This window comes from Enhydra lutris, unplaced genomic scaffold (genome assembly GCF_002288905.1).
Source record: "Enhydra lutris kenyoni isolate GAN:26980312 unplaced genomic scaffold, ASM228890v2 scaffoldscaffold16, whole genome shotgun sequence".
Taxonomy (NCBI): domain Eukaryota; kingdom Metazoa; phylum Chordata; class Mammalia; order Carnivora; family Mustelidae; genus Enhydra; species Enhydra lutris.
In genome coordinates, this window is record NW_019154100.1 from 9,177,397 (window position 1) to 9,197,157 (window position 19,761).

The window sequence follows — 19,761 nt, forward strand, 5'->3', positions numbered from 1 at the left end:
GAGAAAAGAGTAGCTAAGCAAAGTGCAGGGAGACGAATACTTTAGCCTGGAGGTCAACGAACATTTTGTAATGGGACAAAGAGTAAATATTTCATGTTTTGAGGGCCATTTGTTCTCTGTTGCAACTACTCAACCCTGCCATTGACAATACCTAAACAAATGGGCATGGTTGTGTTCCAATAAAACTTTATTGACAAAAAAAGGTTGTGGGACAGATTTGGCTGATGGGCTATAATTTGCCAACTCCTGCTCTAGACACACATATGACCTGGGCAAAGACAGAAGAGGTATTGCTGTGCTGTGTTCAAGGAATTTATAGGACACTGGTATAGCTAAGTAGAATAACTGGGAGGAAAGTGACATGAAATGAGCTTGAAGGGGTAAGCAGGGCCCAGGTCATGCATGGCTTTGGAGGCCAGGGTAAAGACTTTGGATTTTATTTAAGCAACTTACAGTTTTAAGCAGGGTGATAACATAGTGCTCTTTGTGTTTTAAAAGCTCATTATAATTCCTGTATGGAGAATGGACTGGAAGATCAGGTCATGATCCCAGGGTCCTGAGATTGAATCCCGCATCTGACTCCTTGCTAATGGGGAGCCTGCATCTCTCTCTGGCTTCTGCTTCCCCTGTCTGTGCTCTCTCTTTCTGACAGACAAATAAATAAAATCTCTAACAGTGAGGATCCTAACTGATGGATTGTACTGGGGTGGGGACACGATGATTAAAGAGAGGGGAAAATTAAGTTTGATGTTCAAGTTTTAGGTTACGGCTCTCGGATTGACCATAGGCAGTCAAGCTGAGCTAAATTATAAGTTTCAAAAGGAAGACTAGAGAGAGAAAAGTGTTGCAAGATAAGTTTAAGCCATATTAGGGAGTATTTTAAATAATGAGCTAGAGATCACATTTGTCTTAGTAAAAAACAGAAAGTTACTAAAGAATTTTGAAGAGCAGAATAACATAACTACTGGTGCACTATAAACTGTGTTGCTTTGGACAAAGTAGAGAGATAGGTATTTCAGAAGTTGGGGAAAAGTGTCAATAAATTTTTGAAGTCATAGAGAAAGAGGTAATAAAGGGTCAGTCCAGAGTTATATTAGTATTAGAAATGGAAGAAATGGAAAAAAAAAGTTGGAAAAGTAAACTCAACGGGTCTTTTGGTTAGAGATATATATTTTATTTATCTTTATATTTAAATAAATATAGCCTATATATATGTAATTTGAGACTGTTTACAGTAAATAAATAATATAAACAATATAAAATACTCTTAAACATTAAAACATAGAAATAAGAGCCACATTTTTAAGGGAAATGTTGAGTAATCAGGCTAGACTGGAAGTTAGTATAACTGAGTCCAAAGATTAACTCTAAATTTTCTGATAGCCACAATAAGTAGAATGAAAAAAATGGAAAGAGGTGAAAAGGTTGGATTACATAGTTTCCAACTGATATAAAGAGACATATCAGTTTTCTGGGGGAGATACACTGAATATATATGTATAAAATCATACCTTGAATTTTAAAATATATCTCCCAGGCTTTTATGTAAGGAACAATTAAAGACTGATAGAGGCTGTGCCATAATAGCTATTTAATAAAAATATATATTCTTTGTAAGCAATTTTTCATAACAAAACCTTAAATCTTACATCCAGATACCTAATTAAGTTTGAGGGCATTATTATACTGTACACCTGTCATGGTATTTTCTACAGAATGTAGGAGCAATGGAATTCAAATAATGAGTTTCACAGTGATTTGATTTGATTAAAAAATAAAGCTTGGAAAACACGAGGAGATGGTTAGCAGTTCTCTGAGACATCCCCCACTCAAACACGAAGTACCTTAGTGACATCAACCCTACAGCAGTACAGACAACATGGTGGGTAAGAGTTAGTGGCATGGACTGTGGAACCAGACAGCCTGAGTTCAAAACCCATTTACCAGAGACATTAATGGAAGCAGTGTCATCAGAGTGACTATTGATACCAAGTGGTAAGGTGTTCACAGGACTGGAAAAGTTTCAGTACAGATTGTACTTTCAGCTGGCAAAGAGTTCAAAGTCAATTGTCTGCTACATTAACTATTAAACTACTGCCTGGGGGAAGAAATGAATAAGGTACGGCTCCACAACTGGATTTCTCAGTTTGACTTTGAAAAATATACTTCCCTGTTTCAGGGTGTCCGATGAATCTAAATGTGAATATTTTCATTATGAATCAGTCCAAAACAATTTATTTCTTGTTTTGAACTAGTGTTTCTATGATGTCTTACAAACTTATCATTCTGCTAAGACAATTGAGCTGGCTGCATCTAATTTTAACTGAATTTTTGACCTTTCAGGATCGAGGTTAGTCAAACTGGTATTTGATTAGGAGTATTTTCAGGAGACTTCTTAGTCTGGCTTGTTATTTTAAGAGCGCAGAGTCATGTTGAATAAGGAGATTATCTTCAGTCTTTTGGCAAGTGTATTCAATGTGAATTTCTTAATTGCACCCAGAGGCAATGGAAGGAAAACACATTTATTAAATATTTTTAAAGACTGATATTTTGACTATATGTCAGTAGTTCAAAAAACCACCATCTCCTAATCTTTTGATCCTAGAACCACCAGGGACTAGGAGTTTATTAGGTGAAAAACAACAGCTGTGACTTCTGCACTTCTTCCAGAACAAGCTCTCTTTTTTTGCCAGTAGAATTTGCTGATATTTAGATTGAACAAAGGGTTGATGTCAGTTGACTTCATCTTGTTTTAGCCCCTCCAATCCCTGCCCCCTCCAACATTTGCTATCTTGATTCTTGGCTTCTCCATGGACATCCAATGAATATTCTTAACTTTCTGCCTCTGCTGGAGGTGTTCTCTTTCTAGACAAGGCTTTCCCTACCCACCCTCTCCAATCTGAGAAAATTTCACTCCATGTCTCATAATAAAGTGTTCACTCCTCTGTTATAGCCTCTATTATATACCCTTCCTTCCTTTCTTGAGCCCTGCTGGGGCAAAAACTGTGACTCATTCATTTCTGTTCCCAGCATTATATTTGTTTGGTGAAGAGCAAACATTAAATAAATGTTTATTGAATTAATTCTCCTTATGACACAAAAAGAAGGTTGGAAGGTTGAAACGATGTGTCTTTTTTCCAGTAGCATGCCTACTTTTGACTTCACTATACCAGGAACTCAAATTAGTGTCCCATAAGGAGTCGCTTTCTGCACAAAGGGACAGCAACACAAAGACTAAGCTCTAGGAGCATCATGAAACATAGAAGTCAACAATAGAATCAGACAGGGTTCCCTGGTGAAACCACAATTATATTAGCTGGTCTGAAGTAGAACTGCTTAAAATCCCTTCTATCTTACCTCAGATGGTATAGAACCTTATAACCCTACCTTTGCCTCTACAGTGGTGTCTCTTCTCATTCAGTGGCCAATGCTTAATAACACAGAGCCTGGTAACTGTAGACTGGAAGGATTCTAAAGAGTGATTGATATGAGTGTTCTCAAATAAAAATATTTGACTAAAATTAATAAAGCAATTTAGAACTCGCATGAGGCAATATGAAAAGAGAAGTGATCATAACAGCAAGATTTCCCAGGTATATAACATGTAGAAGGTAAGCAAATGCTCAGGGAGAAGGGAAGGGATAACAGATTCTTCCAATGTAGACAACAGATTCTTCCAATGTAACACCTGCAGGAACAGCTGTGTTTCAGAGGATATTCCAAAGTACTAGAGTGTGGAGCAACAAAACAGTAAAGAACTGACACATCCACTGGGTGTAAGATGATACTCAACAACTCCACAAACGCTAGTTAGATAATATGCACGCGTACTATTCTAGACTTACTCTAACAGCTACAAAATAAAGTGAGAATTGTTAATTCCCGGAAAAGAAAGAAAAATCCACCATCAGCAATCAGACAAACCAAGAGTCACAATCTAATTTTTGCAGTATCTTCAAGAATCTGTAGCCAGTGAAAGAAACTGAAAATTCTGGAGCAAATTAGAGCCACATAGCCCCCTTCCTTCTCACCTCACCAACATCTCCCAAGGTTGGTAAAATGACAAAATTCTGAGAATTCTCAATGATGTAATGCATGGAGAAAGGAAAACCGAGTGAGCGGATCATTATTTTCTTCCAAAATATGTGGCATTCAAGTGGCTGAGAGAAATTGAAGCCAAGAAAGAGAACAACAGAGTTGACTCTTCAAGAGGAGTGCTGGGAGGTTCTTGAGTCACACGGAGATCAAAATCCAGGAGGATTCCTCACAAAAGAGGAACAGACCCTCCAACCAGGGAACTGATGTAGAATAAGACACTACACAAAGTCTCAGGGGAAAGAGCCATGTAGGTATTCAGACTGCACTCCACCTTACCCAAGCACCCCATCCTTTGTCGTTCCCTCAGACTAAGAAAAGTGAGCAGAACAAAAAATTCCTAGTCCTCAGCAGGACAGATATCTGCAATAGTAGAGGAACAGAGTTAAGAAGTCACTCCACTTTCACTTTGTCTGCCCAGAGCCACCCAAACAACATCAAAAGGGAGAGAATGCCCCAGAAACTACAAATATATTATACATTATATTAGGATTCTCTAGAGAAACGGAACTAATAGGAGGTGGGGGGTGGGGTGAGGTATGTGCTCATGTGGAGGAGAGGAGAAAGAGAGAGAGAGATTAATTTTAAAGAATCAATTAAGGATTTTAAGGAATTAGCTCACATAATTGTGGGAATTGGCAAATCTGAAATCTGCAGGGTAGCCTGGTAGGCTGGAAATACAGCAAGAAATTGATGTCTTGAGTCCAAATGGAGGCAAGAATTCCTGCCTCCTTGGGGGTCTCAGGCTTTTTCTTTTAAAACCATCAACTGCTTGGATGAAGCCCACCCATGTAATGGAGACTCTACTGGTTATACCCAAGGCTTACAGATTTAAACATTAATCACACCTAAAAATACCTTCATGGCAACATCTGAAGTGGTGTTTGGCCAAACAACTGGGCAACATAGCCTGGCAAAGTTGAAACATAAAATTAACATAAAATTAATTACTAAACACACACACACACACACACACACACACACACACACACACAGAGTCACCTAGAATAATACTACTAGTTAACATTCATTGCATGTGTATTGGACACTGGTCTTTACAGCTGACATGTATTTACTCATTTACTTCCCACATCAACCTTATGAGGTAAGCACTATTTATTATCCTATTTGACAGACTAGAAAATTGAGGTAGTGTGCTTAAGTTAACTTGTCCAAGGCCACATGGCTAGCAAGGGGGCTAAGCCAGCATTAAAATTGGTAGCACTCACTCAAAACTCATGCATTGTGTCACTGAAGTAGAAGAAAATATAACTTGGGATACAAAAGGATATTCCCTCAATTACTTTATACTAAGAACATCTTAATAAGAACTTGAATACAATAAAATAAGAGCATACCCATAAAATAATAAAGCCATCAAATGACATGAAAAAGGAAACTACTAGTCCCTGAGAAGAAACTGGAGTCTACGCAATGTAATTATGGAAATAGTAAGTAAATTAGAAACAGCAAGTACAGAGTAGACAAAAGTGAAATACTGGTACAAAGAAGAAAGGGTTAAGAAAATCTAAGTGAATGCAGATGAAAAGGGCAAAGAAATAAAGCAATTTGGAGGAACAGTAAAGGCATGAAATATTATTCATATTATAATTATATAAATATATATCAGGATGCAAAGAAAAAAACCCATAATATTCTTGAAGTGGAATCTCCACTTCAACAATATATTCAAAGAGATAATAGAATAGAATTTCCCTAAGATGAAGAAAGAGAATAATCTGCGAAACAAAAGCAGTTCACGACACCCCAAGAAAATTAGATGTAAGATCATCAACAAGACATATCCTAATTGAACTATTGAATGTCAAGTATAAAGAAAAGAATCCCTCAGATATTCAAGCAAAAAAGCAAAATACATACAAGTAAGGGGAAAAACTGTCCTATCTCAGTAATCTCCAAAACATCAAATTCCACAAGACAGTGGCACACTGTCCACAAAGTCCTGGGAAAATAAAATGTAATTTTAAAACATTGTAACTAATCAAGAAGTCATTCGAGCTTAGAAGCCCCTGCCAGACATTCACTGCATGAAAGAACTCAGGGAAGGCAGTATGTTTGATTTCTTCCTGAGGGAAAAAAATGTGCTTGACAATGATATCCAGCCAACAAGAGATGATTAAAAATAATCTCGAGAATGGCAAAGGTAGGTTAAAAGGCTGGTAGTGAACAATGAATTTGCTTAAGTATAGAATGAACAGTAGACACTAATGAAAGCATGGTAGTAAAACTAAATGTGAATGTTATAAACCTCAAAAATCTTCAAATAATTGTATAACTGCAAAAAATGGGAGGTAGCCGGGAAGGGGAAATGGGAGAAAGTTTATTATCCTCATCTTTCAAAACAGAGAATAAACAGACATTGTCTAAATATCTGTTGTTTTAAATGTTATATGCTAGCCTCTAATGTTTATTGCTAAAATTTGTCCTTTAACAATAGGTACTTTTATAGAAAAAATATCTCGTGGTTAAGAAATACTTTTCACTTTTCTTTTTACTTCTACTGAAGTCAAATAAAATACAAATAAACTAACTTTCATTAAAAATACTTCCGGGGCGCCAGGTGGCTCAGTGGGTTAAGCCTCTGCCTTCGGCTCAGGTCATGATCTGAGGGTCCTGGGATCGAGTCCCGCATTGGGCTCTCTGCTCAGTAGGGAGTCTGCTTCCCCCTGTCTCTCCCTCTGCCTGTCTCTCTGCCTACTTGTGATCTCTGTCTGTCAAATAAATAAACAAAATCTTTATTAAAAAAAATACTTCCAAGGGTCTCATCCTATTTTCATAATTTTTATTTTTCTGCTATTGCTCTATTCTTCTAACAATATAATATGCACAGAAAGATATTCACAATGATGTTCGTTTAATGCTCAGGGTGGCAATTCTAAGTTCAGAGTAATTTTTTAAAAAATATATTATTGAACCTTTCTTCATTGCTTTATTTTTTATAAAGAATATGTCTTATTTTACATAAACAAGCAGGTGACTTTCTTCCCCTTAAAAATTGTAAGCAGCATATGAAGATGTCAACAATGGTTTATTCTATTCTGGGTTATGATAAAACGGATGACTGTAATTTTTTCTTTGTACTTTCTTGCAAGTTTTTAATGTACAAACACAAATAAACATTAACTACTTACTTTTTCACCATTCTACTTCCCATACATATATATTTTATTTACATGTGTATTTTCACAAATCTGATATTCTGGGAACTAAAACAAAGAGCATAGATATCCCAAATAAAATAAAGAAGAAAAATACCTAAAACCCTGCAATGCTCAAGGAGAAAGTGTGTCAGTAAGTGCATGACCTTACTAGGAGCACTAAGTTAGCAATTAATGAATGACATAGAAAAAGTGGGAAATGAATTATTTGACCAATTGTTTATCTCATTATTGTTTGCTATTCAGTCCTATAAAAGAGCCAACAAGGAAGAAATTGTGAAATAGCTGAGTTTATTGTTACCTCATACAGCACATCAGCAACCAAGAAACAAAAACTAATCTTAATGCTCCACTTTAGGTACAGAGTTTTACAACCTGGAGAGGGATATAAATACATATTGGCTTATATTAAAAGAATACAATAACAATAATAATAGAAGGATAAGCTAAGAACCTAAAAAACAATAGTGACTAGAGAGAAGAAAAGAGAGGGACAGGGAATGACGCTACATTTCTTGGAATACATTATGTTTTGAATGTTTTGCATTTGGAACTCTATTTTACATGATGTTAAAGTTAAATTAAATATAAAAATCAATCCCTAAAACTCAAGAGCAAAATGAGCAAATGAACCATGTGTATAAAAGTTGGTAGTGTAACCATACAGAGAAAAAAATTTAAGCAGCTTAAAACACAGTAAGTTGACTGATGAGACCTAATGTGGTACATCCTAAAGACAAAAAAAAAAAAAATTGCAAATAGAATCTCTTAATCTGTTTCTAATAACTGTGTTGCTAATTATGTTGGCATTGTGTATTGAGATAAAGCAAATGAGTAATCATGTTGATGTCACCAGGAACTGGGATTTTTTGGCATGGAAGAAAAGGAACAAAACAGAAGGACAGGTACAAAGTGAAGATCATACTGTGTTCTGATTTGAATAGAAAGTGTCAGTATACATTCATTCACAATTTTATACACACCCACACACTCATACACATTTTCAGCTCTATTCATTGGAAAGGTCTTGAAACAATGAAGAACTCAGTGGCAATACGCACCCACAATGCCCAGATTATAATCTCTAATTATCATTTCTAATTCAAAAGAAACAAAATCTCCTAAAATGCAAATTGCAGGTCTGAGACAGAATATATACAACTTAAACCTGAAATATCTTGTCAGACCAAAAAACAAGAGAGTCATTAAAGCCCATTTAAGTCATATAAAAAATTTCAGGAAACAATTTGAAAAGTCACCTGAACAAACTGAGCAACAATTAGAAAGCTTCCTTCTATCCTTCTCTGAGGAGTAAAATACTTCAAATGTAATTCAATCTATGAGGTCATAAAAATCCTAAATTTGGGGAGAGGAGCCCATATTTGAATGTGCTAACTTATAAATCATTATTTTAAAAATTGGTAAAGGGAGGTAATCAAGCAGTTATCCTATCTTTCCTAAACTGACTATGTTTTGGAGTAACTAAACAGCTGTTGAGAAAAAAAGTTTCTCTTTATATGGAAGAAACAGTCTAGCTAATAAATAAAGAATAAATGACAAAATCAGAATAACACTATTTTGAAAGTCCTAATGAATTAGTGGATCCAGAAAATGATCATCAACATCTGCTAACATCTCAAAAGGAGAGACAACCAGATATCATGCACTTCATAACAACTTATGGTCTTGTCAGAAAAACCGAACCTACATGGGATCAAGCTTCTAGGTACAACTATCAATTAACGGAACAAGACAGAGGGAAAAGGTAAAGAAACCATTAGGAAGCAATCAGCAAACTCTAGAATGTAGTACACTTTACTGATCAGTTTTATCCATAAACTTCAAGGGGGCAGGGAGGAGAGAGAGGGAAGAACTGTGGATTAGGGAATATCTAAGAAATATATGAACCTGGCTGGCTCCGTTGTTAAGTGACCGACTCTTGGTTTGGGCTCAGGTCATGATCTCAGGTTCTGAGATCAAGCCCCAGGTGGGGCTCTGTGCTCAGCATGGAATCTGCTTCAGATTCTCTCTCCCTCTCCTGACTGCTCACTCTCTCATTCTCTCCCCTCACCTCAAAAAAATAAAATCTAAAAAGGAGGAGGAGGAGAAGAAGAAAAAAAAGAAGAGGAGGAGGAGGAAGAAGGAGGAGAAGAAGGAGAAGAAAAGAAATATATGAACCAGTGAAGTGTATGGACTTCATTACAATTCTGATTTCAACTATTAAACTCTGTGATGGAGGGGTTAATGAAACAGCGAGGAGTATTTGAACATGAACCGGATAGCTTATATTGTAAGGACTTATTTTATGTTGTTTTTAGGTGTAACAATGGCATGGTTCTGTTTTTATTTTTTAAAATCCTTTCCATTTATATAGACGACAAATATATTTACAGTTGAAGTGATATCTAGGATTTACTTCAAAATAATCTGAGTGGAGGGTAAATAGGAAGGGTTTTTAGGTAAAACTTGCACATTGTTTCAAGTGAACGAGTCTCTCCACTTTTGTATTTAATTTTCCACATAAAAAGTTAGAAAAACAAAAATGAAATGCCTCACCTTGTAAGACTGGGCCTAAATAAATGAGATAGAGATGTAGGCGTTTCAAAATTCAGGATTATTTAAGAAACAACAGATATTAGAGCAAAAATTTACTAGTTTAACTGAATTGTAAAAAAAAAAACAAACTTTTTTCCTTTATGCAGTATGCTAAAAACATCAGAATTAATTGAAAAATATAGTACTCACTTAGTAAAGAGAAGAAAACAACTGCACTCAAGATAAGTCATCTAATTCATTTAGAGATGAAAGAAATGTGTCTGCAAGGTGAAACCATGGGCTCATGCAAAGCTCTGATTTCTGTACAGATGCTATTTGTCTAATAGTTTCAAATTGTCAATGACCGTCCAGGTAGCATCTTACTATACTTATTTTCACTGACAGGAGAAATCTATGAATGATCTGTAGAGTCCTTTATGACAGCCAGGAAGGATCCTATACACAGTCTTGCCAGTTTCTTAGTCTTCAGGCAGAAAGGGAATCAAAAACGTCCTCTTCCAACCCCTGCTCCTGGAATGGAGAAGGAAGAGGATTTTGCTAGCTTGCAACAAAAGATACCCTAGAATGGGACTGATATAAAAGTTCTACGTGTATTGCCACGTTTAAATTCTCCTTCCTCCAAAATGTAAAATAAATCTGCTTCCATCGTCTGAAATGCTATTGGACTGAAAATCCTTTTGCAATTCGGAGAAACGCCAGGTATTGTAGTTGATTTGGGAGAACGATCTTCTGCTCATAGAAGATACTGTATCTCAAAAACACTTAAAGACACTCTGCAGATGAAACAGAAAGGGAGAGAAAAGCACCCCCCCCTTTGCAAATGATCTTCTTAGCATGATTATCGACGAAAATATCTTAATACATGAAGTCATTTGGCCATTCTTAAAAATGCAACTTATCCTGACGTCTCAAGGGAGGAAAAAGTTGCGGAAGTCCGAGGAATGAGTCACTTTGTTCAATTTTGATGAGTAATTTCAGGTGTCATGGAACCGCGTTCCGAAGAAGGAGAGGGGAGGGGGCGTCAGATCAGCACACGGAAGAAGACTGGACGCTCGGGATTGGATGGAGAGATCTTGATTTTCCTAAAATTGCGTCATTTCAAACCCAATTGGGTCCAGATGTTTTGGGCACCGACGGGTTACCGTCTCGGAAACTCTCAATCAGACGCAAGCGAAAGGAGAAGAGGCGGTTAATTAAATATTGAGCAAAAAGTCGCGTGGGGAGCGTGTCACGTGGTCCTTGAGGCTCGTCGAGCCTTGGATAAATACCGCGCGGCACCGAGCCGGCAAAAGAGCGCGCCGCAACTGCTTCCTCCACCGCGGCGGCCACCTCGAGTACTGAGCCCCGCGTGCGCTAGAGCTGCCGGAGGAACCCTGTGCGCCTGCCTGCCGCAGTAAGTGCCTGCACGGGGCATCGCTCCGAGGTGGCGGCTGGCCTATGGGGCGAGGGACAGTGGGAGGACAGCGGAGCGACACTGGGGAGACGGGTATCCCAAATGCCAGTGTCCCTCTTTGTTTCCCACCTGCAGAGCCTCCCGGCTTGAAGGTGTAGACCGCTGGGTTGGAGGCTGAGGGAGCTGGGATCCAGGGAGAAGGGGCTTTGAGAAGCTTGGGGGCATGATTCTCTTTCCTAAAGGGTACAAAGTATGCTTTAGGTTTGTTATCCCTTAGGCTTTTTATCTTGGTTCAATCGGCCCCGACTTGCGTTGTGGGACCAAAAAATATGCTGCCCCAACTCTTGGAGAGCCATCCCCAATGTCTCTTCCCCGTTCTCCCCAGAAATCCAGCATGAAAATCCTCGTGGCCTTGGCCGTCTTTTTTCTTGTTTCCACTCAACTGTTTGCCGAAGAAATCGGAACGAGCGATGATCTGAATTATTGGTCCGACTGGTCGGACAGCGACCAGATCAAGGTGAGACCCAGCCCGCGCCGTTCTTCCAGGCCCTGGGAGCTGTCACTTTCCCTACGATAGCATTCTAGTTAGCCTGTCAGGCACCGCGACCGCGACCAGAGGCGGTGGAGGAGCGCGGGGTGGGGGTGGGGGGGTGCGGATGTAAAGGAACGCCATTCCCTGGGTCCCCTCACGAGATTTTGTGCCCACGATCCAAGTTTCCTCCCCGGGGCTGCACCGTCGGGTCTCGGGAACTCCCTGGAGGAATGATGCCCTCCCTGATGAGCCCGGGGTCCTCACAAGGCTGGAAATCTCACAAGGTTTCATCCCGGGGTAAGGTGGATTTCGGAGACTCAGTCTAGTTGCAAGGACCGGGCATTTGGAAACGCTGGGCAGGGGCAGAAGGGGGCGCGCCGGACGCTGGTAGCAGCGGGGGCAAAGGGCAAGCTGCTGGGGGCTTCGAGGGGCGAGGTGGGTGGGAAGCTAACTTCCTGCCTTGACTTTTATTTCACTCCTTTACAAGGCTCTCAGGCTATTGGCCCAAGGGAGCGCGCCTCGAGGGAACAGTGTAAGTGGCGCGGTGCAGGTCCCTAGTAAAAGCATTCCTTCCCCACTCGCGACACACAGCTGTGTGCATTTAGGGCGGCGAGGCGTCTCCAAAGCCCGCGCCAGAATCGAGAGAAAGTCAGGTGGCGGCGCGGCAGAGCAGTGGGGTGGGGGGCGGGGGTCTCCAGGCTCTGCCAAGAGCGGAGAGCGCGCGGGGCTGGGGGACGCAGCGTCTCCCGCTAACCCGCGAAAACGGGGCCCAGGGACATGAGTTCTGCTGGGAGGGGTGGAAGAAGAGAGTTCCAGGGCTGGGACACCCCTCAGCCCTCGCGTTGGGAAACCCGGCTTTCTCCCGCCTCCCTGCCGGCCGGTTGTCCGGCCCTGGCGCCGCCACCGCCCGCCTCCGAGCTTCGCCCAGGGCTGGCGCCGCGTGCTGATGGCCTACACGCACACGCCTGTCTGTCTGTGCGTCTGTCCCCCAGGAGGAGCTGCCGGAGCCCTTTGAGCATCTTCTGCAGAGAATCGCCAGGAGACCCAAGCCTCAGCAGTTCTTCGGATTAATGGGCAAACGGGATGCTGGTGAGATGGGCAGCCATCCCCTCCCTCTCCCTCTCTGAGCAACCTGCCCAGTGTCCTCACTCACTGCTTCTCAGAGCGCCCTGTCTCTTTTGCTCTTTGAGTAGAAATTTCCATCCTAAAATGGATATACCCCCGGGAAGCGACTCTGGCCCTCACCCCACTAACAAACGCACATGCCCGTTGAGGGAGGGTGAGCTCTTCTGTGCCAGCCCCACACAATTAGAATGACCCCAGTCAGGAGCAGGAAGCAACCTTAGGGGAGTGCTCCCTTGATGCAAGATCCAAACTGACAAAGGGGGTGGGGAGACGTGGGGCCTCCAGGGGGTAGTACTCAGAATGGTCTAAGCCCTGCAGAAATCCATTTTAGACCTTTGGGGTTAGATTAGATTTAGATTAGATTTAGCTCCCTACTGTCTCATGATAGAAATATTCAATTTCCTTGAATTCATCACACCATCAATGGAACATGTAAACAGTTAATACCAATTCATCTTTTGTCAGATTCCTCAATTGAAAAACAAGTGGCCCTGTTAAAGGCTCTTTATGGTAAACATTTCTATAAATCTTTATTTTACTATTGTGAATGCACATGTAGGAAAAGTGAAGAAAGTCTTTTATGAGCTGAAATACAGATTCTTGATAATGCCTCTTTAGTAAAAGTAGAGATTTGTATCCCTCTCTCCTGGGGGTCCAGCTTGGAGATGTGTTTCTTGTAAGAAAACAGGTGTAGTGGCCTAACAGTTACTATGTTAGGTCTCAGGGGTCTCAAAGTCCTGGGTTTGAATTTGTGGCCCATAGAAAGCACTTAAAAATATTCCTTTTGGTTGCTATTTTGTTTTTATCATTAATAATTTGGTTAGCATTTATGGTTCTGTTATATTCCTCAGGATAGTACATGAATGGGAAATGTTACATGTGTTAAAAATCAACTTATTTTATAATTCTCTTCTGAAAATATAGTATAGCATCTTTAAAATAAATCTATTGCCCTTGCTAACTTTCTCTTTCTTTCTCCTAGGACATGGCCAGATCTCTCATAAAAGTAAGTTTCAAATTATTTTGGCATTTACCAAATGCAAATTAGATTGAATTTCATTTTATATCTTCTTTTCTGTTGGAACTTAGGACTTAACATGTTTAATTAAGGCAGTATAAGAATGGAGGAAACTCATATTAATCACGTCCAGAGCATGTTTTTTTAAAACTCTGTTTCTTAGACCTAGATACTTACAAAATGATGCATTATGTTAAAAATCCTTTAATTCCTAGCTAAACAGTTGCTGAATTCCTGACCCACAGAAACTGTGAGATAATAAATATTTGTTGTTTTAAGCTGTGAAAGAAAGCCAGAAGAAATCCTTTAACTCCTATAAATTGTTAGTTTTAGATAAGAATTTCAGTCCAGGGGTCAAAATCCAACCGGAGATTCCTCTCCTTTTTCACCCCTTATCCTCTCCTATCCCCACCACTTCCACTGGAAAAATAAAAACAAAACAAAACAGAAACCAAGCATTTATAGGCATCTCTTAACATTTCAGTATGCCAGATCTCATAACAATATCTAGGGTAATCCAGCAGCCAATTAAGAAGATTAAGTAAATGAGTACAGAATCCATAGTAGAGGTAAAGATAGATAGAAATGCAGTTTTTTTGATCCCATCATTGAATGGGGACCCTCAATCTATTAAAGTACAATGAAATACTTCTTGGTGCAGTAGAGATGGCAGTTATGGCACTTGGCGTTCATTAGATCCCAGTATCCCAGTTAATGGAACTCAAATTGATGGGAAGTCCCACAAGTCCATCTCAACCATATGTATTTACCCCAGGGCCCACCCACAACTCCACTTAGATTTTGGTCCACTGGTTGGCAAAGAAGGTCACATTAAAACAGCAGCCCAGTTCTCAAATAATACAGTATAAAGCAAGAGACCTTTCCCCACTAGAGTTGAAATAGTAACCTTTCTCATAAGGCTTCATCTTTGAAAATATATAAATCTTATTTATATTTATGTTCTAAAGATTTGATTTCCAAAGAGATTATATATAGCAAACTTCTATGTAATGAAAATAAATGCACTCTATTAATGTCTAAATTAACACACCTTTCTGGTATTATTAAAAATGCAGTAAAATTAAGGGGCGCCTGGGTGGCTCAGTGGGTTAACGCCTCTGCCTTCAGCTCAGGTCATGATCTCAGGGTCCTGGGATGAGCCCTGCATCGGGCTCTCTGCTGAGCAGAGAGCCTGCTTCCTCATCTCTCTCTGCCTGCCCCTCTGCCTACTTGTGATCTCTGTCTGTCAAATAAATATATAAAATCTTTTTTTAAAATGCAGTAAAATTGAAATAGTGACCTGTTAGGAGTTTATAATCATCAGGTGCACGGATCTGACTTAACTAAGGTTCAGTTCCTGAGAAATACAACATAGTACACAAGGACATACACTGGATATTTCTGTCACCCAACTGTGAAACTGACTCCCTAAAAACCAAAACTAGCATAAATAACAGCAATATTTAAAGCATTGTATATAAACAGGTAAAATGTAATAAACTATACTTGCTAATATTTAGATATAGAATTAAGAAAAGTGCTTTCATTGTATTGTTTTAATGTTAAATGTAAGACTTATTACAAATCTTCATTTCTTGAGGCTCACCAAAACTTGAAATGGTTATATATTTATTATGTAGGCATATATTTGAAAGCTTGCTTTTCTTCGGTACTAGTTATAACAGTTTATTTCCTCAAATACATACATATTAAAATACCCCTAAATGTATTTTTCCAGGGCATAAAACAGATTCCTTTGTTGGACTAATGGGCAAAAGAGCTTTAAATTCTGGTATGTATAAAACCATGACTGAAAATAGACAATATCTTAAATATCTTATTTTCTTTCTAAGGCATAGTTTTCAAAGTACTAAAAAGGAATGATAAACTTAAAATGAGTACTTACGGTGAAAAAAAAAATCTAATTGCAATAAACAAATCCAAGAATGAATTTGTAACTGATTAAGCTAATCTCACCCAGGATGCACCTTTCTTTCTCAAACCACCAGCCCTACCAGTGTCTGCCTGTTTAATCATTACCTAACCTGAATCCTTGGGCTAGTCTAGTACTTTTTCCCTTATATTTGTTACATAAGCCACATTGAACTTTCCAGAACTAAGCAGGGAAATATGTGGGAAATAAGACCAATTTTCACTTACTACCAAGATCATTCGAAAAACTTATGACATTATATCTGGCAGTCTCCCAGCACAAAAGTAAACAAAACTAATAAATGCGTTTATACTTTATGGAGTTATAAAAACTCAAACTCGAAACATCCTGATGGATGTCTGAGAGTATGGGACTAACCCAGTGCATGCCAGTGCTTTCAGAAAGGAACAGGATCAAGTCATCCTGGATTATGATCAGTTCTGGCTGTAAACTCTCACAGAGAAGGGGGGGGGGGCCACAATCCTCATAACCCATCTTAATCTTCAACAAGTCCTTCCCTTGGCCTAAAGCCTGCCTATTTCCTTTCCTCTCTGTAGTACCCATCTTCTGTGTAAAAATGCCACATACCTATATCTGAAAACCCATTCATCATATCATTTTCAAGATTAAATAACTCCTGTATCATTTTCACAGAGACTGATTTTTTCTGTAAAGCACATTCAGGCCTTTATAGCAATTAGCTTGGGTTCCTCAGGAAAGCTATTCAAACTCTATTTTACCTTTAGTGAAAACGGAATTATAGTATTAATCAAGTAACTAATTAGAAAGTAACTAGCTGCCTTATCCGTTTAGGGTATTTCAAGTTTCTAGAAAATCTGTAACTAAGAAGTGCTGGCTTAATTATCTAGAAAGTTCATGCAAAAAATGATGTATCCTATCATTGTCCCTCTACGTTCCAAATTTAGACACTACGTTTGTTTTTTTTTTTTTTCAGTAACTTGGGGGCTGCTCAAGTATAAAATTTTTTTTCAAGTTTAAATTTTAAAGCAGTTACCAGTGTATCTTATGAAAAACTTTATTTTATTAATATGTATAATCCTCCAGCTTTTGGAAATGGAATGTAAATTTAAACCACACTGGCTTTACTTGTAGCAGAAGGGTACAACTAGCCCTTCTATAACTGTGGTTTTCTTGATAATCATGTTAGTCATCAACTTTTTATTTCCACAACTGATACAGGTTTCAGAACATGGCTAACTTTACAAATAATACAGATACTGTGCAATTTATACAGATTAAATGCCATTAATGTCTGCCAAGTAATAATGTAGTTTTAAATAGAGTCACTATAATGAATGGGATCAGTTTATGACACAATCTTCACTCCTCCATTTTAAGAAAATATAAAAGGAAAAAACTGGGCAAACACTGAGTCAGAGATCTTTTCATAGGATCAATGGAGGCAATGTAACTAACGACTGTGTCCTGCAGCCATCTGATTTAACTTTTTGTGGCCACAGGCCCCTTTGACAGTCTGAGAAATCTAGAAACCTGCTTTGTTAGAGAAACCCTCATTGGTTTATAAACACAAAAACGTACGTACAGTTTCAGATGGTTCAGGGACCAGTTAACCAAACTCTGCTTCCCGTGAAAAGGATATTCTGTTCCAGCCAACAGGAATCCGACTGTGGTTATTTTACGTTCTCATTCACCTCACTTCTCTGGGGAGAGGAATCATGTTAAGCTAAAGCTTGTCAGGAACTAAGCTTGTGCTAGTCGTCCTCCTCCTGATACAAACAGAACAGGATGAGAAATGGACTGTTTCCCTCCTTGAGTACTGCCCGGTTTGGGGCTCAGGCTGTTCAACCGCGGAAGCGCATACGTGATTGACGTAAAGCATTCAGTTTGTCGTGACCCCAGTGTTGGAAGCTAACGGGGTCTCTGCTCAGGACGGGAAAGGGAGAGTGAGCGCCCTACAGCCCTCACCTACCTCCTCTCTCAACAGATCGTTCTCACTGAGAAAATTGTTTAGAGAGGCATCTATGATTCCTACATACTTTCCACAGTGCTTTCTACTGTTTTAGTTAAATTCAGTATTTTATACAGAATATATGAATTTTAAAAAGCAGCATCGTTTCGCTAAAATGTAAATCTAAGTATATAAATTAACTAAAATGATGAGTAATATACTTAAGTATTCTGATTACAGTAGTCTGATCCTTACCCTTTTGTGGTTACATACCTCTTCGAAATTGCATATAATATAATATAATATATAATATAATATAATTTTGGCTTTTTTAAACATTCCAGACAGTCAAAGCACTTAAATTACTTGTTAGCTATATGTTAAGTGCTTTTAGAGGCAGTGATTAATCTTTCACTGGCCATTAGGGTGTTGGGAGGTAAGTTATACTATAGTATGTGGATGGCACAATTGCTCTACCTACTGAAAATGAAGTTGTTTTTAGCTTCAATGACAATCCATCATTGCAAGGTATCTCCAAGATAGGAGGAGACCCCTACGCCATTTGGGACTCCTATAACAGGAACCAGCCAACTCTTTCTGTAAAGAGCCAGATAACAAATATTTTGGATTTTGTGAGCCATGCTGTCTCTTTACGTAGCCATAGACAATACTTAAATGAATGGGTATGGCCACGTTCCAATAAAACGTTAGTTAAATTTTCAAGAAAAGGTGGTGGGCTAGATTTGGACCATGGTCTGTAGTCTATTGACTCTGTCCTAGAATAAAAGCCTCACATTTTGCCTTCATCCTACTACTATTAGTACTCCTATACTTCAGGCATTATCCTTTCTATAAATCACCATGGGGGTGAGGGGGGTAGGGTTTCTTCCACTGCTTAAGAAAATTGTGAAAAATTAACACTGCAGTAGATTGTGGAACTATGCTTTGGGGGCCCAAGTATCTGACAGGTGGCCTCAGTAACCAAGGATTCTGTGGTTAGATCACTTCCAGTCAGGACAGAGACAGGCAAGACTGGAGGGTATGCAAAGAAAACTCTTAGAAATACTTTAGTGGAGGTGGGAAGAGTCATTCACCAGTTTTTAATAAATTACAGTGTGTCTTGAAGCTTATTTAACTCTCTCAGTGAGTCCTCTTAAGAACCCCTCTGCCTTCTCTTTGTTCTCAGTGGCTTATGACAGGAGCGCGATGCAGAATTACGAACGAAGACGCAAATAAACCACCTCATGTGTAATTTATTGAGCCTCATGTGGGTCAGTGGCCCATGAAATGTAACATGACACCTGCACCATGAGGAATAATTATTTATTTAATAATCATTGTTTTGAGTGGAAAACTCAAAAAAACTTTATTTTTCATATTGTGCCAATACGTGCTGTGAAAGTATAATTCTAATATGACCCCCCTCAGACGTAGAAATCAGTGGTCATTTCTCAACAAAGCACAGTGTTCAGTGAAACAGAAATAGGCTCTTCAAAGAAAGAAATCATCTTCGTTTCCTGGAAGCAGTCGCGTCAGCCGCAGCTGAAGGAGAGGAACCTCACAGACAGGGTTGTGCTTCCTCTGTTTTCATGGTGGAAATGTGCTAAGATTTGGTATCAGAGGGTATCCCTGCAGCATGTGTCACGTGTTGTGACTTATATACAGGTGTTCTACAAGTTTTCACGTGATTCTATGGTCTTCATTTCATTGTATAATGTGTTGTGATAGTTAACATTTTAAATAAAAGAAAAAATATCTTGAGAATTGGGTGTTATTCTTTCATTAATATTTCTGTCACACCAACACACGTTCTTTTAGTAGATAAAATATGTTCGAAGCTATTTTGGCTGCTTAACAGTGAAACATAGAGCTACTAAATTTCTTCTTCTTAAGGTAAATGACTACAGTGGAATCTCAGTTCCTTTCTCTCTCTCTCTTTCTTCACACACACACACACACACACACACACACACACTTTTGGGGCTGCCGGGGTCAGTCAT

The 19,761-nt window shown here is 39.1% G+C and overlaps 1 protein-coding gene across 2 annotated transcripts; it reads left to right on the forward strand.

The window, feature by feature from the left end:
- Positions 1-10,980: 10,980 nt before the first annotated feature.
- Positions 10,981-19,519, forward strand: LOC111147380 (tachykinin precursor 1). Of its 2 annotated transcripts, XM_022503384.1 has the most exons (7): positions 10,981-11,223; positions 11,609-11,740; positions 12,748-12,844; positions 13,346-13,390; positions 13,863-13,886; positions 15,637-15,690; positions 18,948-19,519. In XM_022503384.1, the coding sequence occupies exons 2-7, from the start codon at positions 11,618-11,620 to the stop codon at positions 18,995-18,997; spliced, it is 393 nt and encodes a 130-aa protein (XP_022359092.1). In that variant the 5' UTR covers positions 10,981-11,223; positions 11,609-11,617; the 3' UTR covers positions 18,998-19,519. The 2 variants fall into 2 exon arrangements, with proteins under 2 accessions (XP_022359092.1, XP_022359093.1); XM_022503385.1 differs by lacking the exons at positions 10,981-11,223; positions 13,346-13,390 and having other exon boundaries at positions 11,606-11,740.
- Positions 19,520-19,761: the final 242 nt, after the last annotated feature.